Source organism: Lepidochelys kempii, chromosome 4, assembly GCF_965140285.1.
Source record: "Lepidochelys kempii isolate rLepKem1 chromosome 4, rLepKem1.hap1, whole genome shotgun sequence".
Taxonomy (NCBI): Eukaryota; Metazoa; Chordata; order Testudines; family Cheloniidae; genus Lepidochelys; species Lepidochelys kempii.
Window position 1 is genome coordinate 78,591,630 of NC_136383.1, and position 19,054 is coordinate 78,610,683.

At 48.3% G+C, this 19,054-nt stretch overlaps 1 protein-coding gene across 5 annotated transcripts in view; it reads left to right on the forward strand.

The window, feature by feature from the left end:
- Positions 1-580: 580 nt before the first annotated feature.
- CDKN2AIP (CDKN2A interacting protein) overlaps positions 581-19,054 on the forward strand; it is a 40,652-nt gene continuing 22,178 nt past the window's right edge. For 2 of the 5 annotated variants that reach the window (XM_073341753.2, XM_073341752.1), the window contains exons 1-3: positions 605-1,161; positions 1,286-1,385; positions 6,728-6,775. In XM_073341753.2, coding sequence (XP_073197854.1) covers positions 941-1,161; positions 1,286-1,385; positions 6,728-6,754 — 348 coding nt within the window. In that variant the 5' untranslated portion in view covers positions 605-940 and the 3' untranslated portion in view covers positions 6,755-6,775. Of the gene's footprint in view, positions 1,162-1,285; positions 1,417-2,515; positions 5,941-6,727; positions 6,776-19,054 lie in introns of those variants that run through there. The other 3 variants (XM_073341748.2, XM_073341751.1, XM_073341754.1) reach the window with 3 other exon arrangements.

Consider the following 19,054-nt stretch of genomic DNA (forward strand, 5'->3'; position numbering starts at 1 on the left):
ATAAAGATAGTTCTTGTCTCCAAAACCAGAAAATTGAGTGGCAAAACCAAGGCAGAAAACCAATGTAGCCTGCAATACAATCTTTGAGCACAGATTAACAGAATGTAACTTTAAACTTAGAAAGGCAGCAAACATGTCTGTCCATTTCAGTGCACAAATGTAGTCTGTTGCAGCTACACATACACCAACCATGGTTCTAAGAGGCCAGTGATTGTGAAGCTGTGGGCTTATCTGCTCTTTCCTTCTCCATGCCATCTGCTATACTAGCCCTCCAAGCCATTTATTTGCAGTCCAGAGGAGGGGACCCAGCTCTCAGGGTGACCATGAGCTGCCCCCGAACAGTGAGCACCGTGACACAGAAGGACACGAAGGCATTGCCCAGGTTCTTTCCCTGGGGGGGTTTCACAAAGGGTCTCGTGTGGTCACGGTGCCGGGACCCGGGGGCCACGCGCTGAACCAGTCCTTGACCCTCCAGCCGGGTATCTTGGGCATGGAGCTTGGACAAGGCCCTCAGCGACGTCATAATCACTCGTGGAACGGGACGGGACGGACGTTCCTATTTATGACGGCGGTGCAAGCGGCCGCTTCCCTAAGCGCTCCCGGCTCCTGGTGGGAGGCCCCGGGGGAGACAATAGACACCAGTTCTGAACCGCAGAGCCCGCTGGGAAGGCAGCGGGTTCCCGCGGCTCCGTTTCTCTCGCGGAGGCCGCACCGGTAGTGAGGTCATAATCGACAGACGGAAGGAAGCGGCGGATTGGCTGAATCCGTTGTTCTTGGCTCCGAGAGCGGTCTCCGCGCGCCCGGTGCAGCGGCTCGAGGCGGGAGCGGGTCAGGGCTCGCCGGGGGCCGGGCTCGCGAGGCGCGTGCAGACGGGAAGCCGGTGCAGTAGCGGCCTCAGGCCGGGGCGAGGCGGGCAGGGCCGCGGGGCCGAGCCGCGAACATGGCGGAGGCCGCGGCCTCGGAGCCGCTGGGCCGGAGCCGGCAGGAGGCGGCCTGGGTGGAGACGCTGCGCGGGGACTGCGAGCCCGAGCACCACTGGCGGCACCGCCGCGAGTTCCTGCTGCGCAACGCGGGGGGCCCGCCGGCCGGGGACAGCGGGGCCCTGCAGCGCCTCGTCTCTCTCTCCATGGTGTGGGCCAACCACGTCTTCCTCGGCTGCCGGTGAGTGGCGTGGGCAGTGGCGGGGGGCTCTGGCAAGGGTCGGGGCGCCCCGTTGGCGGGCTGGCGGGCGCGCGTTTCCCTTGGAGACGCGCCGAGCTCGCTCCCGTTGTCTTCCCCTGCCCAGGTACCCGCTGTCGGTGATGGAAAAGGTGCTGGAAATGGCTGAAGGCATCAAAGTGACCGATGCGCCCGCCCACACGACGAGAGATGAACTGGTTGCCAAGGTGAAGAAAAGAGGCATATCAAGTAGCAATGGTTAGCAGATCATAGCTGTGACAATTCCTAGGAGTCTAGAAAACGATTTTCAAATGTTGAGAACTTGCCTTTGCCCATCTTTAGTAAAGTAATCGCTGACATAACTAGGATTTAAAACCTCCCAGGATAATGTCAGTGCAAACTCTCATTTGTCTGTCTCAGTGTTCAACTTTAAACATGAGAGTACAGTATCTTGCTATTTTAAGCCATAGTGTTGCTGTTTGACTGCATCAAATGCGTCTGAATTACTGAGTTAAAAGTATTCTTTAAATAGGTTTGTTGCAGGCATTTGTGCTCTGCAATTTGTGCTCTGACCTTTCACCCCATTATATTGTGCTCACAGTAAGCTTTTCTAATAGAAATGACCAAATGTGAAGCATATCCACCTTTATACTCATATCGGCTGTAAATGTGTCTAGTTTTAAAGAAATTGCCAAAAGAAAACAGTGCTTTGAAGAGCTTTGTAGTAATAGTAAATAAAATAGAGAGGTGTCCAAATCAAAACCTTGCATTTGAACCCTGGGTCTATGTTTGTATCATAGCACCTAGTTTAGCATATCTCTTTGAGATTGAAATGCCTTGGAATTTCAAGGTAACATTTGGAATCAGATTTCAAACTCTTGAGTTTGTGGGTGTTTAAACTAGTGGTTCTCAACCTTTCCAGACTATTGTACCCCTTTCAGGGAGTCTGATTTGTCTTGCATACCCCAAGTTTCACCTCACTTAAAAACTACTTGCTTACAAAATCAGACCTAAAAATACAAAAGTGTCACAGCCACACTATTACTGAAAAATTGCTTGCTTTCTCATTTTGTCTGTATAAAATTTAGTATGTACTGTCTTTTCTAGTTCTTTTTATGTAGCCTGTTGTAAAACTTGGCAAATATATAGACGAGTTGATATACCCCCTATAAGATTTCTGCCTAGGGGTACGCATACCTCTGGTTGAGAACCACTGGTTTAAATTAATCAGTTTTAGGGCCAGGAGAGATTTTTTTTGGCCTAATCGTTCTAGAAACTTTAAATCAATTGCCAGTAGACAGGGAGCTATGCTTCATAGTTATGGAAGTAAGGACATAACTCTATTTGTGTTTTTTAGAAGGGGTAGAGGAACCTTGCAAGAAACGAGCTGTTGACAAAAGCAGAGATTCTAAGGATGTTGGAAATGATGCTAAGTTGGCAAAGACAGAAGTTTCCAAGGAGACGGAGAGCATGTTGCTGAAGAAAGAGGAAAAAGATGCGGGAAAAGATTCAGAGCGTTCACTGACATCCTCTAGCTCAAACCAAGAAAAGAGCACAGTGCCAGAAACAAAAGCAGCTAATTATGAAACCACTGCCAAGCATAATTCAGCTGTAGCATCTGCTTCATCTGGAACGGAATCAAAAATGAATGATCATTCAAGTATGGAAACCAAACATGAAAAGAAGAGTACATTGCCTGGTGTTCCGCCGCCGGCGGTGGCGCCTACCAAAAGCAGCTCCCCGGCCTGCGCGCCGGCGGTGGCGCCTACCAAAAGCAGCTCCCCGGCCAGCGCGCCGGCGGTGGCGCCTACCAAAAGCAGCTCCCCGGCCAGCGCGCCGGCGGTGGCGCCTACCAAAAGCAGCTCCCCGGCCAGCGCGCCGGCGGTGGCGCCTACCAAAAGCAGCTCCCCGGCCAGTGCTCTGCCGGCGGCGGCGGCGGCCGCCAAAGGCAGCTCCCCGGCCAGTGCTCTGCCGGCGGCGGCGGCCGCCAAAGGCAGCTCCCCGGCCAGTGCTCTGCCGGCGGCGGCGGCCGCCAAAGGCAGCTCCCCGGCCAGTGCTCTGCCGGCGGCGGCGGCCGCCAAAGGCAGCTCCCCGGCCAGTGCTCTGCCGGCGGCGGCGGCCGCCAAAGGCAGCTCCCCGGCCAGTGCTCTGCCGGCGGCGGCGGCCGCCAAAGGCAGCTCCCCGGCCAGTGCTCTGCCGGCGGCGGCGGCCGCCAAAGGCAGCTCCCCGGCCAGTGCTCTGCCGGCGGCGGCGGCCGCCAAAGGCAGCTCCCCGGCCAGTGCTCTGCCGGCGGCGGCGGCCGCCAAAGGCAGCTCCCCGGCCAGTGCTCTGCCGGCGGCGGCGGCCGCCAAAGGCAGCTCCCCGGCCAGTGCTCTGCCGGCGGCGGCGGCCGCCAAAGGCAGCTCCCCGGCCAGTGCTCTGCCGGCGGCGGCGGCCGCCAAAGGCAGCTCCCCGGCCAGTGCTCTGCCGGCGGCGGCGGCCGCCAAAGGCAGCTCCCCGGCCAGTGCTCTGCCGGCGGCGGCGGCCGCCAAAGGCAGCTCCCCGGCCAGTGCTCTGCCGGCGGCGGCGGCCGCCAAAGGCAGCTCCCCGGCCAGTGCTCTGCCGGCGGCGGCGGCCGCCAAAGGCAGCTCCCCGGCCAGTGCTCTGCCGGCGGCGGCGGCCGCCAAAGGCAGCTCCCCGGCCAGTGCTCTGCCGGCGGCGGCGGCCGCCAAAGGCAGCTCCCCGGCCAGTGCTCTGCCGGCGGCGGCGGCCGCCAAAGGCAGCTCCCCGGCCAGCGTGCCGCCGGCCGCCAAAGGCAGCTCCCCGGCCAAGGTTCCGGTGCCGGCGGCCGCCAAAGGCAGCTCCCCGGCCAGCGCGCCGCCGCCGGCGGCCGCCAAAGGCAGCTCCCCGGCCAGCTCGCCAGCGGCGGCGGCCGCCAAAGGCAGCTCCCCGGCCAAGGTTCCGGCGCCGGCGGCCGCCAAAGGCAGCTCCCCGGCCAGCGCGCCGCCGGCGGCGGCCGCCAAAGGCAGCTCCCCGGCCAGCGCGCCGCCGGCGGCGGCCGCCAAAGGCAGCTCCCCGGCCAGCGCGCCGCCGCCGGCGGCCGCCAAAGGCAGCTCCCCGGCCAGCGCGCCGCCGGCGGCGGCCGCCAAAGGCAGCTCCCCGGCCAGCGCGCCGCCGGCCACCAAAGGCAGCTCCCCGGCCAGCGCGCCGCCGGCCACCAAAGGCAGCTCCCCGGCCAAGGTTCCGGCGGCGGCGGCCGCCAAAGGCAGCTCCCCGGCCAGCGCGCCGGCGGCGGCGGCGGCCGCCAAAGGCAGCTCCCCGGCCAGCGCGCCGGCGGCGGCGGCGGCCGCCAAAGGCAGCTCCCCGGCCAGCGCGCCGGCGGCGGCGGCGGCCGCCAAAGGCAGCTCCCCGGCCAGCGCGCCGGCGGCGGCGGCGGCCGCCAAAGGCAGCTCCCCGGCCAGCGCGCCGGCGGCGGCGGCGGCCGCCAAAGGCAGCTCCCCGGCCAGCGTTCTACTGGTGGCTTCCAAAAGCAGCTCCCAGGCCAGCGCTCCACCGGTGGCTTCCAAAAGCAGCTCCCAGGCTAGTGAAAATCCTGCTAAAGTGTCATGGAAGCCATTAACAAGTGAAGATGCAAAAGAAAGACAGCCTTTTTTCAATAGACTGTACAAAGCTGTGGCCTGGAAATTGGTTGCTGTTGGAGGTTTTAGTCCCAACGTGAATCATGCAGAACTTCTAAACTCATCCATTCAGTCTGTGAAAGCTACTTTAGATGTAACTTTTGTTCCACTGAAAGAACTTGCAGACTTGCCTCAAAATAAAAGCTCTCATGAAAATATAGTTTGTGAACTGAGGTGCAAGTCTGTTTATTTGGGTACTGGCTGTGGAAAAAGTAAGGAAAATGCCAAAGCTATAGCTTCTAGGGAAGCTTTGAAATTATTTCTCAAGAAGAAAGTTATTGTAAAGATATGTAAAAGAAAGTACAAAGGACGTGAAATTGAAGATTTGGTACTTCTTGATGAAGAGTCAAAACCCTCAAATTTACCCCCAGCTTTAAGAAATCCTCAAGAGATCCTGTAGGACACATAGTAACTAAGGGTTACTTTTGTACTCTGAAAATGTAGGCTTCCAGAAATTTTGTATTTCTCAGTTTTGCAGAACAATTACATTATTGTTCCTTTCACGCGGTAGCAATTGTAAATATCTTCTTATAGATCACAAGAAGTGTGCATTTAAAGGTATGCCTTAATATAGAGCACACTGGCGTGCTGTTTTATTTGCTAAATAGTCTACCTAAGTCTTCTATTTTTAATTAAAGGATTAAGGTACAATTTGATTAAAGTCTAATAATTTTGTAATTCTTACGATTTGGTGGTAGTGTGCTCAGTTGTCTACCATGTCTTTTTAGCTGCATAGGAATATATATGGGACCATAGTACTTGAATGGTTGAAAGTTGTTACATTTCAAGGAAAAGTTTATCTGTTTGAAATTTGTTGCCCATAATGTTCACTATTCCTGTTGAAAAGAGAGAAAATAGTTGGCTGACTATTTTTATGAAAAGTTGTAACATTTTAAAATTAATCCTAAAATAATATGTGATCCTGTTTAACATTATTACAATAGCAAATTGTCAGTAAACAATCAGGGTGATTTAAACCACCAAAACTCTTTAAGCAAATTAAACTTACATTTTGTGAAATACCATTTACACTTCGTTTTTCAGATAAATGTGGATTTCTATATAAGCATATTTTATGACTGCTACTATTAAAAACAATAAACTTCTGGGATGTCCTCACTTTTAATATTTTGTTTTAGCTATTAAATGCTTTGAAAACTGACAATTTTGATAAATGTTAGTAACATCTCTTTTGAAAAAAAATCTTAGACATTAAACTGGGTCAGGAGCATCTGTGAAAATGATCAACAGAGCAGTACTTTTTTTTATATAAAAAGAAAAATGTACACTGTCTTCAGTGTGGATGGGTTTCAAGGTGTAGTTACTGGTGGTTCTTATTGTTTTATTAAGATGCACAAGAGATACTAATGTAAAACTAGAATAACAATATTTTCCAATAAATAATGGAATGTATACTGTTCCCACTCTGCTATCCTCAATTAAATGTGCGGGCAGAGGAAAATGCAGGTGCTTCTGTTCTGTTGAGTGTGTCTTTTGAAACGAGTTTACACATATTTTGAGCCTTATTTTACTCTGTTTACACACTCAGTACTCACAGTGATATCTGGAAGTTTCATACAAAGATCATGGGAAACCATGGCCCTTTAGGTGCAGCAGTCTGGAAAGAATTATATAAATGTGAGGTATAAAAAACTGGATAATAAAAGTAATGGCTGAGAGCATGCTGATCATAGTGTTTTTTCAATGCAGTGAGAGGAGTTTCCCAAATTTAAAATAATGGTAGTTAGGCACTTTTTCTATGTAAAAATGGTGCGATCTTACTCAACAGATCTGTTCTATATTGTCAACATCAAATTCTACAACTGTTAGCACTGTAGAACTAATAAAAGTTGATGAATAGTCTGCATGGTTCTCTTCAGTCCTGTGAATTGACAAAACTGAACTACTTTCAGATTCCTGAATCTCTGATGGTATCATAGAAGGCAGAATACAGCTTGATGGTGAGTTTGCCGCACCAACAGTTGGAAAAACAACTTGTCATTAGATAAAATTTGATAGGTAAGAAAATGTATTGGATGGTTGGTGTAGTGGTTAGGGTACTAGCTTAGTCTACTGGAGACTGGGTTCATTTTCCTGCTCTGCCACGGGCTTGGTGTGTGACCTTGGACAAAGCAGATTTCTAAATACCTTTTGAAGATCTGGATCTTAGTCTCTGTCTCAGTTTCCCATTTGTAAAATGGGGATAATAGTACTTCCCTACTTCAGGGGGTTGTTGTGAGGATAAATACATTAAAGACTGTAAAGCACTCAGATTCCATGGTAACATCTTAAAAGTACCTAAGCTCTAGACACTTGATTGCAATACGTTAAAGTGATGATTCTACAGCTGTTTTGCATAATGAACTAATTGGGGGTAAGGTATGTAGCTTTTGATTTCAACAAGAGTTGTGTGTGCAGTGAAGCTGAAGAAGTGGCCCCAACAAACAAGTGCTTGAATAAGTATTAACCAAAGCAACAATTTCACTCCACTTTTTAAAAGGTTGTGGGGGGTCAGTCAGAATTTCTCCTAACTCGTCATGGAAGGAAATGGTGTTTACTGAACACATCACAGCACTGAGTCAGAAAGTTGTATTTCATTTCCTGCTGTTCTGATGCCTTTGTAAACTCCAGGTCTCCCAGTTTCCTGATCTGCAACATATAATAAGGGTATTGAGCCTTAATTGTTAAGCCCTGTGCAATTCGTAAATAAAAACATACAGGACATGAATGATTAATAATAAAAAAAAACCTTCTATAACCATGGAGTGTATAAAATAGGTGGAGGATCACAAAGTAAAGATCTGTGACTTGTGTGCAGAAATGCAGGAAAGAATATAGTGGGTTAGTTAAATTGCTTTAAGTTAAACTAAATCAAATCAAGGACGCTAATTCAAACTAAGTGTCTACGAGGGAGTTCATACTTTAAAGCCTTGTGTGCACTTAAAACTTGAAGAGCTTTCCCCGATAGTGTACAGCCCCTGTCGTTGGACACACTCAGTTAATAACCAAATTTGTTACTCCCAAGGGAATAGTGTGTACACATTAGCTTGTTTGATTGAACTGGGTATCAGGTCCATACAATAACTGAGCACTGTAATCTATAGTGAAAACAAATACAGGTTTATTAACAAAAGTTAACTTGGTGAGCAAGGGTGATAAGAACCACGGGTTACAAATAAAACAAAAGTATAATGCTTTCTAGAGCCTAAAACAACAGACTGTATTCCTTGTCTAAAGCAGTCTCATCACACCTAACTAAGGGCGTGGCTATACTTGCAGATGTAGAGCGCTTTGAGTTAAACCTACCTTCGGAGAGCGCAGTAGGGAAAGCGCTGGCGTCTGTCCGCACTGACAGCTGCAAGCGCACTGGCGTGGCCACATTTGCAGCACTTGCAGCAGCATTGGGAGCGGTGCATTATGTGCAGCTATCCCACAGAGCACCTCTTCCCATTCTGGCGCTGTGGCTTGTGGGAAAGCGGCGGGGGGGCGGGCCATTCTGGGTCCTGTCCCAACGCCCCGTGATGCATCGGTTCACATCCCTGCAACCCCTGTGCTTCTGTCCACATTTGGCACCACCTTTCAACATTTTTTGTACTGCGTGCTCTGTCTTCCCTTTCAGTCTGCGGGTATGGAGTATGCGTCACGTTTGGCAGTCGAGTTATTCCTTATGATCCAAAGTGACAGTGACGGCTCTCAGAGTAACAGCCGTGTTAGTCTGTTTTCGCAAAAAGAAAAGGAGTACTTGTGGCACCTTAGAGGCTAACCAATTTATTTGAGCATGAGCTTTCGTGAGCTACAGCTCACTTCATCAGATGCATACCGTGGAAACTGCAGCAGACTTTATATACACACAGAGAATATGACAATATCAACTTGAGTAACGCATATGGCACGAGTTTGCTTGTGGCATTCACGGACATGCTCACCACCGTGGAACGCTGCTTTTGGGCTCGGGAAACAAGCACTGAAGTGGTGGGATCACATGAAAGTCTGGGATGACGAGCAGTGACTGCAGAACTTTCGGATGAGAAAAGCCACTTTCATGGGACTGTGAGGAGCTCACCCCACCCTGCGGCACAAGGACATGAGATTGAGAGCTGCCATGACAGTGGAGAAGCGGGTGGCTGTTGCAGTCTGGAAGCTGGCAACTCCAGACAGCTACCGATCGGTCGCTAACCAGTTTGGAGTGGGGAAGTCGACTGATGGAATTGTGTTGATGCAAGTTTGCAGGGCCATTAATCGCATCCTGCTCGGAAGAATCGTGACTCTGTGGAACGTGCATGACATGGATGGCTTTGCACAAATGGGTTTTCCTAACTGCGGAGGGGTGATAGATGGCACACACATTCCAATTCTGGCACCAGCCCACCTAGCCTCCAAGTATGTTAATCAGAAGGGGTATTTCTCTATGGTTCTCCAGGTGCTTGTGGATCACTGTGGGCATTTCATTGACATTAACACAGGCTGGCCCGGAAAGGTGCATGATGCACCCATCTTTCGGAACACTGCAGGAAGCTGCAAGCCGGGACTTTTTTTCCAGACCAGAAGATCACCGTAGGGGAAATTGAAATGCCCATTGTGATCCTTGGAGGACCCCGCTTACCGTTTAATGCTGTGGCTCATGAAACCCTACACAGGGAGCCGTGACAGCAGCAAGGAGCGGTTCAACAACAGGCTGAGCCGGTGCAGAATGACTGTGGAGTGTGTGTTTGGCTGTTTAAAGGGCCACTGGCGCTCTCTGTATGGGAAGCTGAACCTGGCTGATGACAGCATCCCCGTGGTTATATTCATGTGCTATACCCTCCATAACATATGTGAAGGGAAGGGTGAACAATTCGCTCAGGCATGGAACTTGGAGGTTCAACACCTGGAGGCTGAATTTGAACAGCCAGAGAGCAGGGCTATTAGAGGGGCCCAGCATGGGGCTGCAAGGATTAGGGATGCCTTGAGGGAGCAATTTGAGGCTGAAAGCCACCAGTAATGTCTGGTGCCCTGCGCGGAGTGAAGTGCAGTGGTTCCAATGTTAGTAGGAATCTGTTTGCTATGCTGACTTGTAGTGCTTGTTTCTTTCCTGGGCTAAGGTATCTTTTACTTTATGCAATAATAAAGAATGTTTTCAAAGCTAAAAAATCCATTTATTGGAAAGAAAATTCATTTATTGAAAAGAAACACAACTGCTTGGGAAACACAAAGGGCAAGGGGGTGGGGTGGGGAATGGTACAATCACAGATTTGCTTATGTCCTGTTGTTATACTCAACCTTCCTGGCTGAAGTGCTGTGCATTGAGTGCTGCACTTCAGGATGGCTGTACTGCATAGTGATGAGGGTTGAGTGCAGTGGGTAATGGTTGAAGTTTTAAGGGCTGGGTGGTGAAGCTACCTGTGTTGGAGGCAGCTGGTGGCGGTAAGAACCCGGATGTTGGGGAAAGTGGGTTGGAGGTGACATGGGGGCACAAGAGAAAGAGTTTTGGGACAAGGGCTGCGGGGGTAGCGGCGGTAATGCTCTGCCTTCATGGCTACGAGCACCTGGATAGAGTCTGCTTGGCTCTCTGTTATGCTTATCAGCCGATCCGTGCTTTGCTGCTGGAGAACCGTGCTTTTGTGCCGGTGCTCCTCATTCTGCTGGCAGATCCTCCTTTCGCTGTCCCGCCACTCCTGCACTTTCTGATTTTCACTACTTGAATGCTACATTACTTCACGCAACATGTCTTCCTTGCTTCTACGTGGCCTCTTTCTGATTCTTTGGAGTCTTTCGGCCGGTGATAACATGGACGGCTGAGATCTCAAGGTTGCATCTGTAAAGGCAAAATGCAACACTGAACAGAAGCACCATTGTTCACACCAGACAGAGCAATAAATCCCCCATACTTTAGGGCAAGCACAGTCTACACAATAGCATAATTTTCCTGTCCCAAAGCGAGCTCATATAACCCACAGGAGCCCCAAAATGGTGAGTAAGCACAGGGTCAAGCGTGCCTGATCGTTTCACGGCTGTACTGTCCTCTGGATTTCTGTCCCTTGGGGAGAGCCAACAGCTGCAGGGGGCCCCTATACTGAACACTGTCTCCACATTTTCCACAGGAGTTCGTCCTGGAAGATACCTCGCTGCTGAGGGTGACCTGGGAAGCAAGGGAGGGTCTTCTACAATGTGGCTTCCGCCCTGGCCCATATGCAGCTTGCCTGTGTGCAGCAATGGTCCTCCCGCCCCTCATGGCACAGTGGTGTGGACAAGTTATCCTTACTGGGACAAGGACCACAGTGGCTCTCCCGAGAAACCTGCACAAGCGCATTGCCCAAGTTCTGGATGAGACCTTTGAAGAGATCACTGAGGCCAATTACTGGGATGTGAGAGAGCACATCAATGCCCTATTCTGCATCTAGGCATGCATGCAGCCCTAACCCTCACCCCAAGAGCCCACACTGAATAACTTCCTTCCCAAAGTAAAAGCCGCTTATTGGGAACCTCCTCTGGTGTTTGTCCTTCCCCTAAGTACTGGCTGCTGCAGCTGGCTACCTTCCTCCTGGCTTGAGAACAGCTCCTGGCTGCATGCATCTAGGGATTCCCGGGTGTCTTCCTCCGCCTCAGCATCCTCGCTCCCGCTTTCCTCCTCTTCCTCCTCCTCCAGCTTTGTTTAACTGGGCTCTGAAGTGTCCATGGTGGTACTCAGAGTGGAGGTGGGGTCGCCCCCACGTATTATGTCCAGCTCTTTGTAGAAATGGCAGATTGCGGGGGCAGCTGTTTGCCTCGCGGGCTTTGCAGTAGACATTCCGCAGCTCTTCACTTTAACCCTGCACTACACGGGTCCCTTGCTATCTGCCCGAAGGTATTGTAATTCCTACAGCTGGAGCGCAACTGGGACTGGACAGCTTCCTCCCCACAAACACTGATGAGGTCCAGCACCTTGCCATTGCTCCATACTGGGGCTTGCCTGGCATGTAGAGGCATGGTCACCTGGAAAGATTCGCTGAGAGCACTCCACAGCTGGCTGAGCAAACAGGAAGGGGATTTTCAAAATTCCCAGAGAATTTAAAGGGCGGGTCTGACGGTTGGTCACCTGAGGGCAAGGCAGTAGAGTTCAAAGTGATGACCAGAGTGGCTAGAACAAGCATTGTGGGACACTTCTGGAGGTCAATCAGAGCGCACTAAGAGACCAGGGTGTCCACACCGGCACTGCAGCGCTCAAGCAGGGGTGCACAAAAAGGTGGAGTATCAGGAGTGGTCTAGCCGCAGAGTCAGAGTGCTCCGTGTGCCTTGCCAGTGTGGATGGGTAGTGAGCTAGTGCGCCCAGGGCTCCTTTAATGCGCTCTAACTCGCAAGTGTAGCCAAGCCCTAAGTCTTTTGTGAAGCATTTCAATGCAGGATCATTGAGAACCTGTTTTCATGAATGTTACTGCACTACCTGATTAACACTTCAAGTGCAGGATAAACAATGTGTCCTTTTGCCTTTATACCCCAAAGTTCATTGTCTTTGCACCCCAGAGATGACATCTCCCTGTGGTTTAGTCTCTGGTGTCTTTCCATCCCATTTATGCGATAATGGCTTACAATGCTTAATTTACATTTCACAGATCCACATCTTATTTCCTTTCTGGAAGAAATCTTTTCATCTGTCCCTGGTTACAGACTTTAAAACATAATTCTAGTAAGTCACATAATCACCAGTACATACATTTCACAGAACATTAATGACCTGTGTGATCCCAGCTTCCATTTGATACCTTACAAGACACTATTTATGGATTAATACTATTGAAAGAAATGTGTTCGGTGTAGTGAGTTTGTCAGGCCTGTTAAGAATTGCTGATACAGAGTAGTGAAGCCTTTGCCAGCTGGCACCAACGGTTGCGTCACACTTACGTAGCTCAATCTAACTAAGACTAAGGAAACCAGACTCCAACATGAAGTTGTAAAGTTCATTGGCTGACTAGTGAGGCAGTGCTGATAAAAAGGATCTGGACTTGATGGCTTCAAACCCTAACATTAGACCTTTGTTTTTAAATAGTAGTTTTGAGTTAAATTTGTCACAATCTATTCTTATGTGCTTGTAGCATGTGGCTTCAAGCTTTTCTACAATATCACAAATGGGAAATGACTGCCTCTGCAGGACTGGTCTAGATAATACTTAGTCCTGCCATGAGTGCAGGGGACTGTACTAGATGACCTCTCAAGGGTCCCTTCCAGTCCTATGATTCTATGAAATGTGTGATGTTATGTTTAGGTAGGTGGCTCAATTGAACATCACAAATTTAAGTCTTAGGCTATGTCTCTAGTGCAGAAGGTGTGTACTGAGCAGACAGTAGCTTATCTGGAAAACAGCATCTACAAGGAACGACTGGCTCTACCTCAACTAGAGGTGTAACATGCAGCAATGCAAACTTGAAGAGCACTGCATATAATTTGTTGTGCCAGGAATGTTTTAGTATTGCAACTGCAGTGTGTGGCCATGATGGCTTGAATCTAGAGCTAAGCAGCTCCTGTCTCGTGCCCACTGAAGCTTACCACATAGTGACAACCAGCAGGAAGGGTAACCCCTATAATATGGATGGACAGGACTGTGTAGTAACTAATTGCAAGGAATTTATAAATGGAGGCCTCCTTTGTAATGTCATTATTCCATATTTTTGTTTTACTCCTCATGTTCATAGCACTGTGGGACACACTGTAATAATGCCTATTCCAGTTTTCAAAATGAATCTATGATAGGAAGTGAGGCCCAATAACAGGATGAAGTTGAAACTTACCTATCAGTTTCTAACGGGCATATTGATCCACTCACTTTAAATTTAAAATTATTACTAGACAGAAAAGACACATTATTCAGATTAGCAATGATATGCACAAGGCAGAACAAGCCTTAAATGACCTTATCCATAATGGGGAATCTTGAAATACTGATTTCCCACACTTTGCTTGTGTTATAAGGTGTATTAGTTTTAGTTGTGTTAATTATGTGTTGTCACGCAGTTTGGTAAAACAAGTTACATATAAAGGCCCTCACCACTGTTTTACATATTAATTTAGCAAAGGTATTGCCTTAACTATAACAATTATCAAGGCAACAAGCAAGGATATGTTGACCAATATATGGTGGCTAACATGCATCTATCTATCTATCATATTAATATGCCCACACCTTATATATCTATTCATATGCAGTAAGTACAAACAGCATTAAACACAAATATTATAGCAGTTATATAGGTTAAATTGACCTATATCTTTACTACTATCCAGTTCACTTATGCTGAGTATCCCATAACACCTTGCTTTAGCTGAAGTAGATCAGAAAAATGTCAGAATCAGGAAATATGATGATTTTACCAAAGCAACAGGCAGGGAGTTATTCTCACAGGCCTGTACTGGAATGTCCCAAAGGAAGAGGACAAAACATATGATTGTTCTACCGTAGTACAGACCTAGCAGGTGCCTTCACACTCCGTAGTACCTAGAACGCATCTATTCAGAACAAAGAGATAAGGTGTACACCATGGTACCCAAAAACCAAAGTAGAAAGATGACTGGTTAAATCTAATTTTGGAAGATGCACATAGTATCTTTCACTTGTAAACGGGGTACAAGAAGATAACTTTAGGGGTATAGCTCTGGGTGCACACCTTTTGAGTAAAGCAAATGTATAGGGCCCTACCAAATTCATGGCCATGAACAATGCGTCACGGACCGTGAAATCTGGTCTTCCCCCGTGAAATCTGGTCTTTTGTGTGCTTTTAACCTATGTTATACAGATTTCACAGGGGAGACCAGCATTTCTCAAATTGGGGGTCCTGACCCAAAAGGGAGTTGCAGGGGGGGGTCACAAGGTTATTTTAGGGGAAGTCACAATGTTGCTACCCTTACTTCTGCACTGCCTTCAGATCTGGGTCGCTGGAGAGCGGCGGCTGTTAGCTAGTCACCCTGTTCTGAATGCCATGCCCCTCTAGTAGAAGAGCAGAAGTAAGGTTGGCAATACCATACCATGCCACCATTACTTTTGCGCTGCTGCCTTCAGAACTGGGCAGCCGGAGAGTAGCGGCTGTTGACTGAGGGGCCAACTCTGCAGGCAGCAACACAGAAGTAAGGGAGGCAATACCATACCATACCATCCTTACTTCTGTGCTGCTGCTGGTGGCGGCACTGCCTTCAGAGCTGGGCTCCCAGCCAGCAGCCACTAATCTCCAGCTGGCCAGCTCTGAAGACAGTGCCACTGCCATCAGCGGTGTAAAAGTAAGGATAGCAGTACCGCAGCCCCCTCTACAATAACCTTCCCCCCCCAACTGCTTTATGGGTCAGGACACCTAAAATTACAACACTGTGAAATTTCAGATTTAAATAGCTGAAATCATTAAAATTATTATTTTAAAAATCCTATGATCATGTGGACCGTGAGTTTGTTAGAGCCCTATGAATATAACAACACTGCACGAGATGGCTTCCCAGAAACTGGTATCACATAGAACCTGTACTACACTATTACTGACATATAATAATAAACCTGACTGACATTGGTTATTTGGTCTCTTACGTTTATTTCATAATCGACGAAAGTGTGATCATGCAATTGACTATACCATTTACCAATACACCCCAGTGGGTGACATCTCTCTGGAGATGTTTGCACTCCTTAATCACCCTCCACTATTTTTAGTTCCTGGAGGAGCTGTGGTAACCCATCTCCGCCATGAAGCAGAACACAATCATATATAAACCATTCATAAATTTAGTGGTCCCCAAAGATACTGCATGGGATATCAATATCTGTCATAGTGCCCAGATATCACATCAGATAATATACTGATGCTAGAGAATTGTACATATTTTAGCTTTTCAGGCCAAAGTCACTGCATGTACCAGGGGCTCCCTGCATTCATCCATTCCCCCTCAAAAATTCCCGGGGTGTCACCATCCATTCCCTTTATTTCATGTACTCTCTAGAACTCCACTTCCTCACCTCATGCCAGGGGCCCTGTGTCCCCTATTCCCCCACTCCCTCCATAACAAAATCCCCCATTTTCCTTCTATCCATGCTAAGGCTGTGTGAACCTTCCTACTACCACCATTCCTCTTCCCTTTCTTCCCATGCTTCCTCCCCTGTACCCTCCTTTTTCCCCTTCCACAAAGGCGAGGGTCCCCTTTTCTCCTCCCCACTCCGCCCCAGCAGAGGTTCTGTGTGTATCCCCCCAACCCCCTATGCCAGGGGCTCTGTGTGCCCTCATTCCCCTTCTCCCCATCCCAGGTGCTCCCATTCTGCCTCACATGACAGGAGCTCTGTGTGCCCTTCCCCACCCCACCCCACCAGGATTCCCCATTCTCTGACTTACACGGCTGGCACATGATGGCACATATCACATTGGTAAATGTGCAGGTGAATGAGCCCCTGATGGTGTGGCTGATGTGATGTGATCATAGGACCTATCCAGATCAGCCACACCATCAGGGGCTCGTTCACCTGCACATCTATCAATGTGATATATGCCATCATGTGCCAGCAATGCCCCTCTGCCATGTACATTGGCCAAACCGGACAGTCTCTACACAAAAGAATAAATGGACACAAATCTGACATCAGGAATTATAACATTCAAAAACCAGTAGGAGAACACTTCAATCTCCCTGGACGCTCAATAACAGACTTAAAAGTGGCAATTCTTCAATAAAATAACTTCAAAAACAGACTCCAACGAGAAACTGCATAATTGGAATTAATTTGCAAACTGGACACCATCAAATTAGGCCTGAATAAAGACTGGGAGTGGATGGGTCACTACAAAAACTAATTTCCCCCTGCTGATACTCACACCTTCTTGTCAACTGTTTAAAATGGGCCACCTTGTTTACACTGGCCTCATTCGCACTACAAAAGTGATTTCCACCCCTTCTTGTCAACCGTTGAGAATATCACACTTCCACCTTAACTGAATTGGATCCTTAGCACTGACCCCCCACTTGGTAAGGCAACTCCCATCTTTTCATAGGTCGTGTATTTATACCTCCCTACTGTATGTTCCACTCATGCATCTGATGAAGTGGGTTTTAGCCCACAAAAGCTTATGCCCGAATAAATTTGTTAGTCAGTGGCCCAAGGCAGATGCAGCTGGGCCCTCTGGGCACCCACGTTTGAAGGAGGGAAGCGTGAAACATAGAATCATAGGTTTCAGAGTAGCAGCCATGTTAGTCTGTATCCGCAAAAAGAACAGAAGTACTTGTGGTACCTTAGAGACTAACAAATTAATCTGCGCATAAGCGTTTGTGGGCTACAGCCCACTTTGTCGGATGCATAGAATGGAACATATAGTAAGAAGATATATATATATACATACAGAGAATATGAAAAGGTGGAGTAAGAGGCTAATTAATTAAGATGAGCTATTATCAGCAGGAGAAAAAAACTTTTGTAGTGATAATCAAGATGGCCCATTTAGACAGTTGACAAGAAGGTGTGAGGATACTTAACATAGGGAAATAGATTCAATATGTGTAATGACCCAGCCACTGCCAGTCTCTATTCAAACCCAAGTTAATATTATCTAGTTTGCATATTAATTCAAGCTCAGCAGTTTCTCATTGGAGTCTGTTTTTGAAGCTTTTCTGTTGCAAAATTGCCACCCTTAAATCTGTTACTGAGTGGCCAGAGAGGTTAGTGTTCTCCTCCCGGTTTTTGAATGTTATGATTCCTGATGTCAGATTTGTGTCCATTTATTCTTTTGCATAGAGACTGTCCGGTTTGGCCAATGTACATGGCAGAGGGGCATTGCTGACACATGATGGCATAGATCACATTGGAGATGTGCAGGTGAATGAGCCCCTGATGCTGTGGCTAATGTGATTAGGTCCTATGATGGTGTCACTTGAATAAATATGTGGACAGAGTTGGCATCCGGCTTTGTTGCAAGGATAGGTTCCTGGGTTAGTGTTTTTGTTGTGTGGTGTGTGGTTGCTGGAGAGTATTTGCTTCAGGTTGGGGGGCTATCTGTAAGTGAGGTCTGGTCTGTCTCCCAAGATCTGTGAGAGTGAGGGATCATTTTTCAGGATAGGTTGTAGAACTTTGATGACGTACTGGAGAGGTTTTAGTTGGGGGCTGAAGGTGACAGCTAGTGGCATTCTGTTATTTTCTTTGTTGGGCCTGTCCTGTAGTAGGTAACTTCTGGGTACTCTTCTGGCTCTGTCAATCTGTTTTTTCACTTCAGCAGGTGGGTATTGTAGTTTTAAGAATGCTTGATAGAGATCTTTTAGGTGTTTGTCTGAGGGATTGGAGCAAATGTGATTGTATCTTAGAGCTTGGCTGTAGACAATAGATCGTGTGGTGTGTCCTGGATGGAAGCTGGAGGCATGTAGGTAAGTATAGCGGTCAGTAGGTTTCCGGTATAGGGTGGTGTTTATGTGACCATAGCTTATTAGCATAGTAGTGTCCAGGAAATGGACTGCTTGTGTGGATTGGTCTAGGCTGAGGTTGATGGTGGGATGGAAATTGTTGAAATCATGGTGGAATTCCTCAAAGGCTTCTTTTCCTTGGATCTAGACAATGAAGATATTATCAATGTAGCACAAGTAGAGTACGGGCGTTAGGGGATGAGAGGTAAGGAAGTGTTGTTCTAAGTGAGCCATAAAAATGTTGGCATACTGTGGGGCCATGCCCATAGCAGTGCCGCTGACTTGAAGGTATATATTGTCCCCAAATGTGAAATAGTTGTGGGTGAGGACAAAGTCACAAAGGTCAGCCACCAGGTTTGCCGTGACATGATTGGGGATACTGTTCCTGATAGCCTGTAGTCTCTCTTTGTGTGGAATGTTGGTGCAGAGGTCTTCTACATCCACAGGTTTCAGAGTAGCAGCCGTGTTAGTCTGTATCCGCAAAAACAAAAGGAGGACTTGTGGCACCTTAGAGACTAACAAATTTATTTGAGCATAAGCTTTCGTGAGCTACAGCTCACTTTATCGGATGCATTCAGTAGAAAATACTACATCCATAGTGGCCAGAATGGTGTTTTCTGGAAGATCACCAGTGGATTGTAGTTTCCTCAGGAAGTCAGTGGTGTCTCGAAGGTAGCTGGGAGTGTAGGGCCTAAGGAGGGAGTCTACATAGCCAGACAATGCTGCTGTCAGGGTGCCAATGCCTGAGATGATGGGGTGTCCAGGATTTCCAGGTTTATGGGTCTTGGGTAGCAAACAGAATACCCCTGCTCGGGGTCCTACACATGTGGTCAGAAGGGACCATTATGATCACCTCCTCTGACCTCCTGCACAAC